The sequence below is a fragment of the Protomyctophum bolini genome (genome assembly GCF_963924005.1).
Source record: "Protomyctophum bolini genome assembly, chromosome: 17".
NCBI lineage: Eukaryota > Metazoa > Chordata > Actinopteri > Myctophiformes > Myctophidae > Protomyctophum > Protomyctophum bolini.
The window spans coordinates 19,593,253-19,612,996 of NC_137878.1; the positions used below are offsets into that span (position 1 = coordinate 19,593,253).

Here is a 19,744-nt window from a genome sequence, read left to right on the forward strand (position 1 = left end):
ACAGGTCAGCTCCATATATGGAGATCTAAGAGTTTGAGGTCAGATGTATTTGCTGGCCTATATTGATGACATCAGGGATCTCCATGTATGGGCTTAATATTGATGACATCAGGGATCTCCATCCCTGATGATGTCACATGCTCCATCCCTGATGATGTCACGTGCCGGCCACCACACTGACAGGAAATGCACGATTCCATAGTTAACTGCGACCGAAGGGCAGTTTAGGACACCAATATAATTGATGGTCTGTTGTTTTATAATGGACACAAGTAGCACAAATGGCTTGCTCCTAGGCAGCATCTTTAAATACACCCTTGAAATTAATAAATTATTTAATGTCCATTATGAACACCAGAAATCCTGTCTAGGAATAGGATACCCTGCCCTCCCTAATGACAACCACCACAGGCCACTTTCTGCAATACTCACCAAGTCCCATAGAGAGCAGCAAAGACCCCTGAAAGATGTGAAAGACTCACTTTAAATAAGGCAATACACTAGTATGACTGGTCAACTGGCCTATTCTGGATTGGCAGTTTAGCAGGCATTTTGTCTTTTATATTGACAAATACATTTTACATTTACTTGTAGTCACTCATGTTTCTGGAGAATCACAGAGCAGACAAACAACAAGCAACTCTTTTTTTTCTAAATTGTACTTTATTTTCTTTAAAGACATATGTTTTAAAACAGCGATTGTAGAGAATAAATAAAGAAACATTATAATGTTTGTTTGTTTTTTTGTTTTGTTTTTTGTTTTACTTTCATAAGTACATTTATGTAATTAAAAACTCTACAATAATTGTGTAAGTGGCCTTGGAGGCCCCAGGAATCATCTATTTTCTAAAATAAAAAACCTGTCATGTCTTCCCCTGTTCACCCCATCAAAGTGATTAACAAATGAATCAAACATAAAAAATCAAGGTAGAAAAATTCCCTTCCCCCCTCCCTCCCTCCCCCTTGGTCAACGCTAAAAGTAGTGGCAGCAGAGAATTTTTAACTCACCAAGTCTTAAGTCCTTCAACTCCATTTTGAACAAAAGTATATACATTTAAAAGAAATCCATTTCTCTTTCAGTTTAATTACCCCACCCCCCCATTAATTTACTTTTTTTAAAATAATAAAACTAACTCTACAGAACAATCTTACCAATGGTAATCATACAGAGTAGTATTTTCTTTTCTCAGACAAAGTCTTAGACTTTCCTCCCTTCCATTCTTTCCTTCTTTCCTTGAAGACTAAACCTTTTCTTCCTTACGTCATAGACTACAAATCACACTATACAGTAGAACCCTGTTTGGTAGATAAACATCAATGATATGCTTTTTCTTAACATGTAAATCTTGTAGCTGACAGTAGAGTTGTATGTATGTACATAGTAGAACTGAGTCCATCTGTGGAATGATATGACCTCTGAAGCAGTTGACATCTCCGAACACAGCTGTGGCTTGTTGTATTGATATTGTTATAGATTGTGATGGGTATTGTCGGCATTATTAAGCACATACAGGTATGGTTTCACTGATGTTTTGCTCTCCTGTGCTATAGGGTTGGTTCAAACAACCAAAAGGCTGGGGCATCCCAAAGTGGTTTCTTGATTGGACTTTCGGTTTCCCGACCCCCCTGGAGAAGAAAAAATAAAAATATTTTTTTAAAACAAATGACACACATATTGAGTGAGGTTAGTCTTTGGAAGTGTAGATTGTAAATACACACTTGCTTGAACTGATGCCTCCGTAAAGTCTCAGTATTCAGCTATACAAGCACACCCTAGTGCCCATGCAACTCATACAGGTGACCATACTGCTGCTACTGTGTGCACGTCCCTGATCAAATGGGTTCTCGATCTCGTTTACGCAGGCAAATCAATTCAGAACATGCACAGTAGGAATTCTGGAAAGTATGTCTTTGAACCTGATTACCATCTAACAAAAATACCTGTACCTGTATACTATACTGTATGCAGTACAAATATTATGTGATGTAATTCCATTCGAGAGCATTTAATTCACTACACTGCGGTGTTGGAGGAAACTTTAGACTCCTGATTTGATGTAAATGAAGACGTTAAATTCCTAATAAGCTATGATGCAGGCTGGCTGCATCAAAGTCATTTATGTTTGTTCATGATATCTTGGCAGCCCAGAATTCCTACAGAGGAAAGTAGTTCCTCAGCCAGCAGCACGTGTCACGATGGCCATACAGTTTTATCCAAAACCTTCTAGAGAAACTTAAGTGTCTCGTTCGTTACAACACACGCACGTTCACATACACCCACAAATACACGTTTTCACGAAAATCACACAATAACAGATGCACTAAATCTCTTTCTGTCTCTCACTGATGTGCACGCACACACACACACGCGCGCACGCACGCACACACTACTATACATTGTCAACCATTTACATGTAAACGTTCAGTAAATCTCACAAAAACAGACAAAGTTCAGGCACAAAGTCACTTGGAGTTTAGTTACAACCAAACGAAAATCCCCCACTCACCAAAACTACCACACCAACCAACTAAACAGGGGACATGTAAGAATGATAATCATGACAAACAACAAAAAAGGAAACTAATGAAAAAAGGCAAAGAATTGTAATATAAATCCATATTTGATGGACTAGTTATCTCTAACAGGCAAATTTTGCTCTTGGCAATGAGATGTTTATATTACTACAAAAATAGCATGTCATGATAATCAGTTGCTTACAAAATTTGAGGTAATGTGACAATTATTGATCAGTGTTTTTTCTTTTCTTTTCTTTTTTAGGATAAAAAACCAGGACAAAATAATAAAGAGGAAACTCACAACGCACCAAACACAAGTTCATGGTCGCCACAGTAACTCGCCATGCAGTTCAGCATGGTGAATCAAGGCAACGGCCCAAAATAAAAATTGCTAATGGCAACCATCACAGGCAATATCGCCACAGCAACCAACACAGGCCAATTAACTTACAACGCAGTGAGAAGGAAGGGGGAGGTTTTAGCGGTTGCTAGGCAACCGGAGCCATAGCGACGCAGTCTCCACGATATATGTATGGACAGGACAGTCTTGAGAGTGGTGTGATGTTTTTTTTTTCCAGGAAAAATGACATGACACAGCACAAAAATAAATAAATGAAAAGTGAAAATAAAAATCAATGACGAACAGCAGCTGTTTTCAACCCTACCACAGAAGACTAAAAATATTAAACATTTCTTAGAGTAAAAAGCCTCTTTGGATTGGAACAATTAGCACACCTGTCACTACTTGCAATACAAAAACCCAGTTCATAAAGAAAAGAGAGGCAGCTTGTCTGATGTCAATGTACTTTTTCTTTGCTACTACTAAGAAACCTGCAAACCTCAAACAAGCTGATTTAGAAGGTGATTGAAGACAGACATTCATTTTAGCATTGATAACTCTGTAAATGTTTCACAATGTTTCACACACCCTTCCTCCCAATCTCCCTGCTCGCTCTGTAACTCTCTCCTCTCCAGCCCCCCTGGCATCTCTGTCACTCTCTCCTCTTCTCCTGGTCTCCATGTAAATCTCCAGTTTTAGGTGAGGAGGCGGCCACCGTTTCGGTGGTCAGTCACCTCATCACCTAAAACTATAGTATGAATAGGCCTCAACTCTCTCCCCGTTCCCCGTTCCCCGTTCCCCGTGTCTGTCTGTAATGCTCCTCTCCATGTCCCCATGATCCAGTGTTGAGTTCGTCGACAAAAAAAAAGTTTGTCTACTATACCTTTTTTCACAGACGAAAACTAAATAAAAACTAAGCTATGACGACTAAAACTAAGACTAAATATAAATCTTAATTGACATTTTTTCTAGTAAAACTAGACAAAAATGTTAGGGAGGGACTAGTGGAGAAGAGAGTAGGACTAAAACAACACATTTTACGTTTGGTTGCGCTCGAGTGTTGCGCTCTGAAAATAGCAGATCTACAAGTCCTCAATGTGTCGCGCTGCGACGCGCTGTGAGCTTGTAGATCGGCCTTTTTTTCCAAATGCAGCGGATATTTCGGCAAGTGTAAAATCAGCCATTACGACACCACCAAGGCCCGCCAAAATACATTGCCGTCGACAAAATCAACTGTAGATTTAGCCTAAAATCACATGATATTTAAATAGTCGACAAAAAGTAGATTCAAACTAGGACATGTCCGATGACTAAAATATGACTAAAACTAAATGGAATTTTATTAAACAGACTGACAAAAACTAAATCAAAATTTGCTGTCAAAATCAACACTGCCCTGATCTCTCTGCAGCTTGGTCCCCCTGGTCGGTCTGTAACCGTCCTCTTGGATTTTGTAACCCTGTCATCTCCTTATCCAACGTGTCTCTCTCTACTTCTATCCTGTCCTTGTCCCCTCCTATCCTCTCTTTGGCGCCCTGGTCTGTCCAGTCCCTCACCTCTTCAGTAGGGTCTGTTGGCATCCTTGGGCCTCTTGAGCTGAACCTTCAGCCTCTTCATACCAATCTGGAACCCGTTCATGGCCTGGATGGCAGTCTGGGCGCTTGACGGGTTGTCAAAACTCACAAAACCTTGTTAAGAGAGATAGATGACAGCTTAACGACCCCCGCAAATACACCAACAGTATGAGAAGACAAATGCAGTATTCGATTGTTCCCTGCTTCTAGGGGAGAACAAAACAAAACAATAACTAAAGGAATGCCAATTTAAATGAATGTGTTTTAATTGCAATGAAAAGTGTTTTGGTTAATCTCTTCACCCTATATCGTATGATATTGTTATTATTATGATCGTTAACCACTGGCCTGAATACTGGCCAAAATACTGGCCAAAATGCTTGTGCAGGTCAAGGAAGACGCTAAAACAGAAAATATTCAACTTGGCCTCATGGTGGCCATTCCTGCTTTATAGGGTTTCGTCTAAAGCAGGATTGGCACCATTTTAATTGCTGCCGTCATGACTCACCGAAGCATTTGCTCTGATTGGTCGCTCGGTCAACAAAGACCTTTGCGGAGATGACGTTTCCAAAGGGCAGGAACATCTGAAGCATCTCAGAGTCTGTGAACTCCTGCGGCAGGTGGTAGATGAAGATGTTACAACCCTCAGGACCTGGAAAATGGAAAAGGGTCCAGGTGTGAGACAGATCAGACCAGACTGCACAGGGAGGGAGGGAGGGAGGGAGGGAAACGAGGGGAGGATGAGGATAAAGACCCTTCCTTGCACATAGAGTCCACAGCAATTTGCTTTTGGTCAATCAGTTGTTAACGCATACAGAAGAATGCAGGAATTGTCCCGAGGTCAGCTGAATAAATGACGATCACAGCCACTCGTCGGGTGGACATTTCTGAGTAGGTATGCAGGTCATAGGTCATAGGTCATAGAGAAGTGCGTGTTCATTTTAAAATGTGGTACGTTTTTTGTGCTACAAAATAAGACTCAATAAGTGTGCAAGGGCCTTAAAAGAGGTTAAAGACTTTTTCAGGCACTCTGAGGGAATTACAATGCTGAAGGAGAACTTGTAGAATGGTAATGCTGTGGTAATGTGCAGGGAAATGCAATGATCTCGCCTCTGCAAGCAGAGTACCTTAAGTATTCTGCACGAAAGCATATATTTCCAAACGTTTATTTTCACAATAATCATGACCGCTGTAGCTGCTGCATAAGTTACATGGATTTACTGGGATTTGATCGGGAACAGGAAGAGCAGGAACAACATAATTGTCAGTGATAAAGTTACGGGAGTTGTATCTAGAGTGTGAATTAAATGGCAAAGTGACTAACACTGACCAGCAATAACACATTTATATTAAAAACTAAATATAGGAAACAAAAACAAACAAAGGGACCCATAAAAAATATGTCTGTGACCCACAAATGGGTCCCGACCCAGTGTTTGGGAACCAGTGAGCTACAGTATGTGTGTATCAGAGTAATCTAGTAAGAGAGTGGCGACACGCTTTGATCTCGCCGCAAAGCGGGGCGCTATGGGCTATAGTTCCAAACATATGAGATAGAATGAGCACTTCCGCATTCCATTGTTACAATGGGAGTCAACGCTAGTGTCGCCACTCTCTTACTATATTACTCTGGTGTGTATGAGCTACTGAATGGTACCTTCTATATTACTCTGGTGTGTATGAGCTACTGAATGGTACCTTCTATATTACTCTGGTGTGTATGAGCTACTGAATGGTACCTTCTATATTACTCTGGTGTGTATGAGCTACTGAATGGTACCTTCTCGTTGTTGCAGCTGCTGAGGTTGTTGTGGCTGTTGGGCCACTAGTTGTGGTTGGTGAGGGAACGGCTGTCCCACCAGGCCATATGCAGCAGGGTATGTAGCTGAGACAGACAGACACAGACACAGACACAGACACAGACACAGACAGACAGACAGACAGACAGACAGACAGACAGACAGACAGACAGACAGACAGACAGACAGACACCGGTATAAGTGATATATAGTGCTATAACAAATGCAGTTTCTTGTGAGCCTCAGTGAAAAATGTGTCACCCTCTCTGTCTGAGGTTGAAAACAAAAAGTATGATCATAGTACGGAATGATCAGAAATATGTTTATTTATAGTTCATTCTGGCAATGCCTCAAAATCCTCACTATAATTTCTGCCCTTCAGTAATACTAATACTAATATTACTATTACTTTATGGATAGTAGTAGAAATGAAAATAAGCACATTTACAGAACATATAATGTATCAAAACATACAGCATACACTGTGTAGTATATATACTGTATATATCAAGTATGAAGTATTCACAAGTATAAGCATCTGCTGTAGCTATAGCTATACTACATTTGACAAACAAACGCTGTAGAAGCAGCAGTACCAGTATACCTGTATAGTGCTGCATGCCTGTGTATGCCTGCTGGAGGGGGTCCAGGACAGGACTCTGAGCTGTGACACAACACACATCATCACCGTCATCATCACCGTCATCATCATCATCATCACACCCACCGATATACAGTATATGTGTTAAAAATATGCTACATGCTATCCAGGGCACATCAGCATGCTCCAAATAACATTTGGACCAACCTCGCCGCTTTAATTTGTTTCATTTCATCTGAGTCTACATTAGTTCTGGTACAGCGAATCAGCAGATGAACCGCTGCCTGGATGAAGAACACTGGTGTGTGGATGCATGTGCACTCTATAATTAAGTCATTTGTGTGTCACATTTGCATTAACCACATTAAAGGGCCACTTCACCCCTTTTGTAACCAGATCTTATTTTAATGGTGTTTGGGAGACAAGAAACACTTTCCTGGAGTGTGTATGTGGGTAATATGTGTTTTTAGATATGGGCTTTATGATGTCACGGACACTGGGCTCACTTCCATCCTGGACTACAATTCCCATGCTTTTGTCCACTGCTCTTCCTTGTGGATAGGAGGAGGGCTGTCTTACTGAGACAACATGTAGTCCAGGAAATAAGTGAGCCCAGTGTCCATGACATCATGGAGCCCATGGACACTTTGAAATGTTGAAATATCTAAAAACAAAGAGTTTCTTGTCTCCCAAACATCATTAAAATAAGATCTGGTTGCAAAAGAGGTGAAGTGGCCCTTTAACCCTGGCATCCCTTATTTTGGTCAAGTCATTATAGGCAAACATCTTCTAACTTTTTCAAAAAACAAAATCGGAAAAAAGCAGATCTACAAGCTTGCGATGTACTGTGAGCTTGTAGATCAGCTATTTTCAAATATACCACGTACCACAGTAAAGAATGACTGTGCACTTTCATGACAATATGCACCAGCTATGAGCTCAGGTAGAATAATAATAATAAAATAAATAATAACTGGATGATATTTGTAAAGTATTTTGTGTCTTATATGTGTCTCTATTTGTGTGTTTTCTATGCTGTTGAGTTGTGAAGCCGATTCCCATAATGGCTAGTCAAGGAGTAAGTCATTTTTTTTTTTACACACACACACACACACACACACACACACACACACACACACACACACACACACACACACACACACACACACACACACACACACACACACACACACACACACACGCACACACACACACACACACACACACACACACACACACACACACACACACACACACACACACAATCAATCAATCACATTTTGATGCACAGATCCCCCATTACTTTTCATGTTGAACAGATCAACCAGGTACCGGTATGCTCATATACATACCTAGTAGTTGTAATAGACCATCTTTTGTCATGGAAAGATCACATTGAATCCGTGGGCAAGAAAACAAAGCAAAGAATTTATTTTCTTCACCGTCTAAAATCTTTTGGTGCAAGTAGACAAATTCTTCTTTTGTTTTTCATTTGTTATTATGAGTGTTCCTCACTACTGTAACTGTAGTACCACCTGGTATGGGTGTTTGTCTGTTGCCCTAAAGTCACAACTGAACATACATTTTGTTAAAATATTGTTGGACAAGCACTTGTGAGACTCTTTGTATCTGATATATATATATAACAGTATGCTAATGTTGGCAAGGAATATCACTTCAAACACTAACCATGTTTAGAAAAGGGAATATAGATTGCCGACTTGACTTCAGGGAGGAATACAGCGTTCCACAATACAATAAGGTCAGACTAAAGAGGTCCTTTGTCCATCAGTCGATTTTGAGGCTTAATTTTGAATCTGGCCAGGGGTGGGCTGAGTGGTGGACATTGCTCTTGTCTTCATGTTTTTATGTATGTAATTTATTTGCTTTGTTTCTCTGTGTTATGTCAAATGTGTGTGTATGTGTTGCATACATGGCTGCTGAGTCAGTGAGAGCTGATAATAAAGTCATTTTGAATCATATACTATACGTTGAGATCCAATTTATGACATATTTCCTCTCAATTTTACATTAAAGGTAGGGTAAGGTATTTAGGTAGTTTAAGTGTTAAATAGCTCTATATTCTGATAGTACTCATTGCTATAGAGTGCAGTCTTTATGTCTCTCCAGCTCTTTATTAAACAGAAAATACATTTTCAGGTCGGGATACCAATTTTATCCAATCAGGATAGACGGTGAGTGGTGACAAAGAAATGAGCAGACAGACATTGGAACTGGGACACTAAATAAATAAATTGGTACACTCTCCTGATTGGTTGAAAAATGCAACCCACCTGAAAATGTATTTTATGCCATGTGACCGGAACGGGGAGCTCTCTGGTTCTGAACAAACACTCTATAGCAAGTATTACTCCAACAGAATATAGTGCTTATAACCTTTTAACAAAGAAGGAGAATGAAGATAACTTTCATCACTCGTCGCTAGAGACAACATGGATGTACTGTACCATTATATGCATGGACACCATTGGTGTACAGTGCTTCGGTTGCCGACTGCCCATTGGGTGGAGCTGGCAATGAGGGGTAGCTATTCACTGAGAGTGGTGGAGGCAGGGCAGGAACTGGCGTGCCAGCCATGCTGGGAGGAGTACTGGTTCCTGCACACACAAGACACATCACGATATGTTGTTAATAATAATAATACCCTTTGTTTATATTAGCACTTAAAAAGGTAATTAAAATTTCAAAAATTCTATTTCAGCTTCACCCAGTTGATGGTTGCTCAGATGATCAAGGGGGGGAAGGATCTTGCTCAGGAAACCTTTGACACATAGACACGGGCAGACCGAGAGACGAGCTGGTGACCATCTGATTGCCAGACGGCCTCCATACCCACGCAGATAAAGCCGCCCCAACTAGCCCACTAATACACCCGTTTTGTATAGCAAATTCCATATAAATCACGCAAATCACGTTGAGCTGTAATGTAGCTCAACATGATCTACCGGATGCAAAACGGATGGACAGAAAGTAATAAATAAACAAATAAATACCAGCTGGCACATTATGGCTTCCCAACAAGCTAGCATGCTCTGTCCTCCTCCTCCACCCTGCCCTGCCCCATGCGTGCATCCACCATTCTACTTTACTGACTGTACAATTGAATCAAAGTTGAGCCAGCGGCAGACATCCGCCTCTCGTTACCTGAGGAGGGGGTGATGGATGTGATGGGCGTGGCAATGAGGCTGCTGGGGTTGAGGGCGGCCAGCTGCTGCATCTGAACAGCCGCCACCGTGGCGACGGGAGACAAGTAGGCCGACTGGGCCACCAGGGCCTGCTGCTGGACCAGCTAGCAGACGGACAGGGTCAGGGTAGGGCACAGAGCCATAGAAGACAGAGTTAGGGAAGAGGGGTGTTCAATCAATCAATCAATCAATCAATCAATCAAATGGTGCCTCAGATTTGAATACTTCGTACTATACTTACAGTTAGCAAATAGTACAGCGGCACGATTATACAATGATGCTAAAAGAATAACACAAAAGGCCCCGAGGGCTCGTTTCCATTGTGGTCCTATATATTCAATTCACGAAGACAAAAATATTTTATAGAAGAAGATTTCACCTTTAACTGTTTGTACCTAAACCCCAACTGAATATATTATTTTGAACCCATTTAGAGACCTGAGGCCGATTCGCATAACGCTTTCTAAAACCTAACCTAAGGTTTTTCTGAAAACCTTCAAATTCACATTTAGGGTCACGTGGCCCTAAAAAAAGCCCATATAGTGGTCCAAAACCAGAAATATGACTCATTCATACCCTGGTACCTAATTGCAAGAAGGAAGAAAATTGAAGAAATGTGCTTAAGCTGAGTGTGCTTTCAGAGTGTACGTGTACTCTCAGGTCTTGTGTGTGTGTGTCCGTGAGGTGTAGGTAACTATAGGCATGCAAGGCAGTTGTGGTACTCACAGCCTGTGTGTAGGCGTTGTAGGCTCCCAGGTGCAGAGTCATTGGGCTGATGACCCCCAGCTGAGAGGCCACCTGCTGCATTCTACGAATCCCCCGCTCCTTCTCCGAGTCCGCAAACTTCACCACCAGGCTAGACGAGGCTCCCTGTGGGGTGAGCAGGAAACATTATTTCTCCATCTATTCATCCATCCATGCATTTCTAGTTGCATGGATGGATGCAAACACTAGTTAGCAAAGTAAATTTAAATGTAATTGGACTGTCCAGACAGTAGGAGAGGTGAGAGGGTTAGGAGACTGTGTAGGAGAGACAGACAGTCTCAGTATTAAGTTGTTATACTGTATAATCAGACTAATTAACTTTTTGTCAATTAGTCAAAATGTTAATTGCGTTAATTCATTGATATATAAAATGTTTTGCGTCAATTCATTGATATATAAAATAATTATTTATTATTTGATTAATCGCAAAAGTAAATAAAAAACGAAATCATTGATATTTAGACAGAATTTCCACATCATGGATTCCAGTCAGGGTGGGGGCCTGCATTGCATGTTATCTGCTAATGTGCCACCACCCTGTTTCTTATATTTAAAAAATAAAATTGTGATTTAACAGTCAAAAACAGTCCTTTAACCACATGCATCCTAGTGTCCCTATCCAACCTTTCTGTGAAACTAGCAGATCTACAAGCTCACAACTACACGAAATGCTATTTTTTTTAAAATCTGATCTAATATGGATTACATGTTGTTCAGCAATATATGACTTAAGAATAAAGGTAAAATGCAATGAAAGATTTATTCACATTTGCGTTTGTGCTCTCGCATTACTTTCAATCTATGATGTAGAATGACCTAGAACAGGATAATGGAGGAGAGGACATTTCACAAACATTTTGTCCTCTCTCCAGGGTGAAGTGTAATGTAGTGTGTTGTATTGAGGTCTCTCTGTGTGTGTGTGTGTGTGTGTGTGTGTGTGTGTGTGTGTGTGTGTGTGTGTGTGTGTGTGTGTGTGTGTGTGTGTGTGTGTGTGTGCGTGCGTGCGTGCGTGCGTGCGTGCATGCATGCATGTGTGCGTAGGAGTAAGAGGACAGAAAGGAGAAATGGTGACTGTTGGCTGAGTCACCATGTTAAGTGCCTAAATGATTGGGTTTGGACTGGAGCATGTGCGTGTGTTTGGAGCATGTGCGCATGTGTGCGTGCGTGCGTGTGTGCGTGCGTGCGTGTCTAACCGGCAGAGTGCGGCTCCCATGCAGAGAGCTGATAGCAGCCTGGGCCTCAGCGTTGCTCTGGTACTTCACAAACGCACATCCTACATCATCAAAACGACACACAGTTAAATGCTGTCAATCACACAACCGTACACATGCACACACACACACATACACACGCACACACACACACACACACACACACACACACACACACACACACAAGTGAACACAAAAGCGAGCGCTCTCTCTAAAAACACACTTAAGCAAAAACATGAACACTCTCTCCACACGCACACACACACACAGTGCATGTTTGCAGAGACACATGCAGTCACGACACACACGTGCACTCAAAAATACGTATCAACTACAATTCTTTGAGGAAACACAATGGCGGCCGCCTTGCAGCCCAACACTTCATCTGTTACCATGGCATCATTAAGCATGGACCACAAAACGTTCATGGCTTCATCAATCACATGCCCGTAAACCTCGGCACGCATCATTAGCCATGACCCATAAAACCTATTGCACCATTAGTCATGCCTCATACAACAAACAGAAGAAAATCAAGCGTCTGTGTTTGAAGTGTCACTGCTCCTTGATTTACACGCCACATATCGTTAGCATTGTTGTTGTTGATAATGGTAATTCACGGAAAGGTGAGTGGTGATGATGGCGTACGTAAGCGGCTACTGAAGACAATTGCAGGTAAGCGCCCTTTTCACTAATGGTTTCACCTTTCACTGTCATTTTTTGTCAACCCGCATGAAAGCACAAAACAAGACTTAAAATATTGTCGCTTTCGGGCAGAATTGGTATACCTCCACGTTTCATCTTTTTGTGTTAAATGTGCTATTTTTTACTTGATATGACAGTGAAAATATGTATACTGTGGATAGCTAAAAATGGTGATCATTGTGAATTTGATATAATATATACAAAACTGTATTATTATACTTATTTATTAATTTTTCATTTCAGCTGGTCTTTAAGTCTGTCTTTGGGTTTTATACATAGTCAACGAATGAAAATGTTAACAAGATGCATCCAGATCCATTGGAACAAAGGTTATTTTTTCCATTGAAAGGTAATGGTTTGGGACATACTACGGTTTCCACCCAACAGTGACAACATTGAAACATACAGAAGGGGGAGAGTAAAATGAAAGCATGCGTGTTGTTTTCCACAAATCATCTTGAGAACCTTGAGAATTGTGGTTCTAATAATTTACAAAGCATTCAAAGATGGCCTTAACCCATTTTGCGCGGGAACCCCTTTTGGTGTTGGCATTATGGCATGGCATGGCATTATTAGCTTGTAGGTCTGCTATTTTTGAAAAATCGACTGACATAGAAACATAGCTTTTTCAGAAAACTGTCAGGATTTAGAAGACATTTATAGAATGTCTTTTTGTAAGGCTTTCACAGGGAACTCAGCCTGGGTTATTTCCGAACACGAGGGAGGGGTGAGATTACCTTTGCTTGTGCCGTCCGGGCCGCGGAGGACCGTACACTCCTCTATGCTGCCAAACGCCTCAAACATTTTCCTCACATCAGCATCGGCCTGCTGTTTTCCCAGCATGCCCACAAACAGCTTCCTGTCTTCTGAGGGGAAGGAGAGGCAAGTGGGCAAGATGGAGGGAGGAGAAAAAGAAAATAGAGGAACATATAGTTTGATGGAGAAAGAGGAGGGGGAAAGGGTGATGGGGGTGCATTTGGGGACAGGAGAGATAGACATTGGAATAATAAAACAGTTAGAGGATCGAGGGAGGCGAGGGGACATGAAAGTGTTGAGGGGCTATTTCCCTGCATGTAGGCTACTGTGTATGCATACACAATATAAATGTATAAGGGATGACGCTTTCTACAACCTACAAGTCTTGGGTTTCATTTCAGGGTGAACATCCATTTTGTAGAAATGTTGCTTTTGAAAATGCCTAATAGAACACAGATGACTCAGGCCTCAAAAACTGTTTATGAGCATTATTGTCTTCAGAAAACATTGGCTGCAACTCACAATAGGATTTAATTTCATGCCAGGAAGTGTAATTACAAGTTTTTCAAGCGAAATCCCTAAATCTTCCTCAACCTACAACCTTACTATGCTTGTTTACAAAATCCTTGTCTGGATACTGCTGCAATTCCTCAGACAACCACCAGAGGGCAGTAGCTTGGATATTAAAAATCACCCAAACAGCATCTGTTAACCTTCATACCGTCCAATAGGAGCATGTTGCTCTATGACAACAACCAACAAACTATGAATGTTGCTCTACCTTAATGCTCTACCTTATTGTTCAGACTTCTTGTAAATGAATTAACCCATTTAGACCTGAGACCAGATTCTACAAATGCCTTCTAAATCATGACCGTTTTCAGGGAAAAACCTCATGTTTCTATAGCAGTGGTTTTCAAACTATTTCATGTCAACGACCCCAAAAATTACCTGAAATTGGCCACCGACCTCCATCTGAAAATATGTTGTTCCAGGGACCCCCCCCAGAAGCAAAGATTTGAGTTAAAATCGTTCGCTCTGAAAGAATGTATATCCATTTGCACCACATTTTCAAGATTCTTAAAAAATAGCAGATCTACAAGCTCATAGCGCGGCACCGAGTGCCACGCTATGAGCTTGTAGATCTTCTATTTTTTAATAGCTAAAGTTTAACATAATGCTTAAAACACCAAAAAGGTTATTTAGTGGACGCTCTTCATCACAAAGCTTTTGCTGCGCTGTGTTAATGTTAAAGTTGTGATAAACAAGGACCACAACATAAAACAAGTTTAAATGTTTTTTGTGGCTTTTGCCTTATTTTTCATGGAGGGACAGACAGTAGGCTGACAGGAAATGGGGAGAGAGATGGGGGGGTGACATGCAGTAAAGGCCAGACTGGATTACCAGCCAAGGGGCCTGGACCGCTGAGCCACGGCCAAGGCCATAAACAAGTATAATAACTATTTCACTCCTGATACTTTTCCTCTGTGGTGTAAAGTAACCAAGTACATGTACTTTCAGTACTACTCCACTACATTTCAAAGGCAAATAATTTGTACTTTGTACTCACTGACGCCAATACGTTTGTACTTTTAGTCAAGAATTCTGGACTTTTACTTAATGTTTCTATATTGCAGTACTGATATACTTTTACTTAAAAACATTTTTAGTACTTTTTCCACCACTGGTTTTCCTTGTCTTTCTGGTCTTTCCTCGTGCAAGATGGAAAGAGAGTAGGAGAGTCTGGAGAGATAAGGGTGAAAACAGTATAGCCTACATGTGGTAGACTAGACTGAGGTTTTTCTATGCAAAAAGGTCTTATTTAAAGTCTATGGAGGTGCTGCTGTTTGAACAGGTGCTCTTGCTCTGGGGGGTGGGAGGGGGGGGGGGGGGGGGTGGACAGGTGTTCATGTGTTTCTTACCCCCTCTGCCCTCGCTGTCAGCTGGTTTCACCTGGATGGGACGGTTCATCTGTGGAGACAGAGAGACAGAGTCAGAGAGAGGGACAGACAGAAACAGAGAGAGAGAGAGAGAGAGAGAGAGAGAGAGAGAGAGAGAGAGAGAGAGAGAGAGAGCGAGAGACAGACAGACAGACAGACAGACAGAGGGGGGACGTTTAACACATGAATCACAGCGTCGCTATCCTGGGCATGTCATATAAAAATGGCAGCTCAAAATGTGTCAGGTGTTGTGAGCTTGTACATCTTCTATTTTCAGCAAAGAGGTTTGGTGTGGAGGGGAAAAAGCAAAGGGGGTCAAAGTATCCCACGGGGACCACAGTCAACAAATGATAGGGTTCAAGTGAGTTTGTGACAGTCAACATGCATCATACAGTGGATGTGTTCGTTCGGTAAAACATGAGGGATGGGATGGCAAAGCTTCCCTCCAAATATTATGTACATTACATTATTTACATACATTTCTAGACATTCATAAGCATGTACAATGCAAGTGTACAATATGTGGATTTTCCACATTTAACCCATTTTGGTCGGGAACCCCGGTTACATACATTATGTTATAATTTAGCTATTGGGAAATAGCAGATCTACAAGTTCATAGCGCGCCACCGAGTGGCGCGCTATGAACTTGTATAGGTCTGCTATTTTTGGGTTAAACGCAGTGACGTGACAGAAGGAGGATTAGTGGAGCGGTGGCCGTGCAGACGCCATCATGAATAGGTGTTTATGTACACGGACGTGTGCATTGTGTTGATTTGACAGGGTGCAGTGTGGGGTGACCTTCCCTCTGATTTCCATTCCTCTGAAGTCTGGCCTTCTCAACATCCTCTACCATTCATCCACTAATTGCACTCTCTCCATATCTTATCTTTCTTTCCGACGCTCGCCTGTCTGCGGGTGACACCGATATGTGCGACATGTCACAGTTTTAAGGCTAATTTATACTTTGTTGCGTGACTGTTTTACAGTTATGTGCGACACGGCATAAATTAAGCCACACCGTACATACATACGCCATTTGTACAGCCTTTCCTTTTTGTCACCTTCCTCTCTCTCTCTCTCTCACTGTGTGTCTCTGCCCCTCTCTCTCTCACTGTGTGTCTCTGCCCCTCTCTCTCCCAGAATTGCCCTTCGTTAATCCTGCCGCGTCGTTCCTCATCACTCCTTCTCCCCTCCTATCACACTAAACCAGGAAAAGCACACACCCACGCGGGATTGGGGAAGTGATAAGATTAAGAACGCTCGCCGGCTAATCTGGATTACAGAAGCACGCAGCATTAGAATAGCGAGAGATTTTGACAGAGCCTGAGTGAGAGAGAGAGAGAGAGAGAGAGAGGGACAAGAGAAAAGAGGTTGGCAAAGAGAGAAGGATAAAAAAGGACATTGGTTAGGGGTGGATGGATAAAATCTGAGGGGGAAAGAGAGATAGAGAGAGAGAGAGAGAGAGAGAGAGAGAGAGAGGCACACAAAGTAAGATGGAGGGCACAGCGGAAACAAAGAGGGAATTAGGTGACCTTTTCATAATTCATCAAAAGCCAATCCACTGAAATGACGTTCTTTTTTTACTGCTCAACAATAGGCCTCCATTGTTTGACTCAAATCCTTTAAATGACCATTTTTTGCACACACCAGTGACTCCTCTTTCAAAAACTATAGTGGTCTAGAGAAATAAATGAACAAAAAGAACAAGGGAACGAATTAGGTACAGGGAGGGTGGGATCGGGGGTGGGGGGTTGCATGTAGTAGAGGAAGGGAGCCGGGGGGGGGGGGGGGGGGGAGAGAGGGGGATGGGTGGGGGTGAGAACAACACAGAGTGACACTCCGTTAACTGGTGGCTTAATGAAGGTCTTAATTATGGAGCCGATGACATTTCAGCCAGTCACTGATCCTGCGCGACGCTGATTGATCAGATGTGATCAGTCACCGGGTGGGAGACGGGTATTGATCAGAGCCACGGTCGACAACCACACTCGCCCCCCAGTCCGCTGCCATGCAGGACCGGCATGCAGAAACACTGCCATCTCCCCCAGCTAGTACCAACCAGGCCCTGAACACAGCAGCAGACAGCAAGCAGCAGCTATACTGCACAGAGTGCCACTGTGTCCAATGTTTTGTCCAACTGATCCCATTTAGCCTTACCCAAAACTATAACGAATATGTTGTTATCGTTGGATACGATTTTGTCTACAATTCCATGCTTTTGGCAAACATTTATCAAAATAACAATTCTTCTACATTCTCTAATTGTGTAGACTTGAAGAAATGCATATGTTTAACAGTAATGTAACTCTTGAGAGCGTAAAATGAAACAAAATGGACCCATACAAGAGTTAAAGATCTATAAGGGTCCATTTGGTTGCCAACTCTCCATCAGTCTGCTAGGGACCACCTGGAACCCCCTCAAGGACCACTGGTTGAAAACCACTGCTTTGGATAACAATCAGTCAGGTAAACACAGGCCAGAAACTGTCCCGGTTTGTCATCCAACTCCAGAACTCCTCCGTTAAGTCCCTATTCCGGAGTGAATGTTCTGTAAAAAAAATAGCAGATCTACAAGCTCACAAACACATCGCAATGCCCTTTTGTTGAGGCGGTATATTGGCTATTTTTGACACAGATATTTGTTAACATAGATTTGTTAGCATTGATTTGTTGGAACGGTAACTGGAGAACTCGCCGGTTTTCCGACTCGCCGCGGTTTAGTGCATTTTAGTTTTACTTTACTTTATTGAAAACCGGCGAGTTCTCTGGTATTTGTTGGAACTATTAGCAGAGTACTTGGTAAACCGGTGAGTTCTCTGGTATTTGTTGGAACTATTAGCAGAGTACTTGGTAAACCGGTGAGTTCTCTGGTATTTGTTGGAACTATTAGCAGACCTACAGACTACTTGGTGACTCCGGTCAAGTACATATAGGATGTAAGTGTTTAACCAAATGGTAGCCAGTGATAGGATGGTTCATCTGCACTGTCAGAACCCCACTTGATCAATTTATATGCTAATTTGTTTGATATTTCTGATGTGATAACATTATTCCAATTGGCATCACCCGGTTGCTGATAATGTAGGGCACGATAAGACCGTTTAAAATCCACTCATCACGTATAGTATCTTATGTGGCCATTAAGTAAACTACTGCAATTGTAAAAATCACACATGCGCGCTCACACACACACACACACACACACACACACACACACACACACACACACACACACACACACACACACACACACACACACACACACACACACACACACACACACACACACGTTTAATGTATCATGATCCTTATGAAATAAAAAATAATAATTGAAATCGATTACTGGCACAGCCTCAGGTTTTAATTGTGGAAATGACGGCTCGGCATACAGTACACGTCTGGACGAGGAGTGCAAAACAATCCCAAGGCCCCAGATTTCTGTGAATGACAAACACTGAGGCTCGGTGGCTGTGATAAGGAGAGACAGAGCAGATGGCACAAGAGATCAGAATTAGAATCTACAAGGGGAGGAGAGGAGGAGGAGAGGAGGGGTTGAGGCCGTGTGCCTCGGCGGTTTCCTCCTCTCCTCGACACCCACTCCAGATCGGCACGGCAACCAGGCCCCTGCTCCCTCTCTGACGGTGGCTCGTCGGCTCGCATGGCCATCGTCATGACAACCCCCGTGATGAGAGAGCCCACAGCGGGTAAACAAGGTTGCCCTGAACAACGGCACCACGGTGGATGAGAGAGAGAGAGAGAGAGAGAGAGAGAGAGAGAGAGAGAGAGAGAGAGAGAGAGAGCGCGGTGGAGAGAGAACAAATGAGCCGGCTTATAAAGGGTACTTCTAGGTCGAAAGATAGCAGTATGAAGGTGTGTGTGTCAAGAAAAGGAGAAGAGGAGCATGAGAGGCGAGGCAGGGCATAGAGAGAGGATGGAATAAAACCAAATAAATCAAAAATGTAAAATAGAAGAAGCTAAGGAGGAGGGGGGGTAGGGGTGACAGACGGCTGACAAGGACAGTTGCCTGTTGAATGCTGGTCCTGCCCGCAGAGAAAAACATCTCTCCTCTGTTGCCAACATCACTGACTCTCTTTACGATAATTTTCTCTCTCTCTCTCTCTCTCTCTCTCTCTCTCTCTCTCCACTACCAGCCCCCCTCCTCTCTGTCTTTTCCTATTAGGCTTGTTTACTAAAATACAGTCACATACTGTGCACAGATACAACAAACATGCAGGCCACCCCCTCCAAGCGGCCATTCTGCCCGGGTGCCTTTTTTCTGTGTGCCTTTTTTAATGCAGTGTTCTTTTTTTGTTGCTTCGTTTCATCT

General features: G+C 42.3%; 1 protein-coding gene across 1 annotated transcript in view; it reads right to left on the reverse strand.

Moving 5' to 3' along the window:
• Positions 1–1,144: 1,144 nt before the first annotated feature.
• The window catches only part of celf3a (cugbp, Elav-like family member 3a), a 30,063-nt gene continuing 11,463 nt past the window's right edge, over positions 1,145–19,744 (reverse strand). Inside the window, exons 4-16 of the mRNA XM_080786817.1 lie at positions 15,397–15,445; positions 13,456–13,581; positions 11,996–12,075; positions 10,764–10,907; positions 9,997–10,141; positions 9,560–9,613; positions 9,300–9,449; positions 8,184–8,204; positions 6,835–6,894; positions 6,212–6,316; positions 4,940–5,083; positions 4,414–4,545; positions 1,145–1,626 (exon numbers count right to left, since the gene is read on the reverse strand). Of these exons, the coding sequence (XP_080642943.1) occupies positions 4,418–4,545; positions 4,940–5,083; positions 6,212–6,316; positions 6,835–6,894; positions 8,184–8,204; positions 9,300–9,449; positions 9,560–9,613; positions 9,997–10,141; positions 10,764–10,907; positions 11,996–12,075; positions 13,456–13,581; positions 15,397–15,445 (1,206 nt within the window). The 3' untranslated portion in view covers positions 1,145–1,626; positions 4,414–4,417. The remainder of the gene's footprint in view (positions 1,627–4,413; positions 4,546–4,939; positions 5,084–6,211; positions 6,317–6,834; positions 6,895–8,183; positions 8,205–9,299; positions 9,450–9,559; positions 9,614–9,996; positions 10,142–10,763; positions 10,908–11,995; positions 12,076–13,455; positions 13,582–15,396; positions 15,446–19,744) is intronic.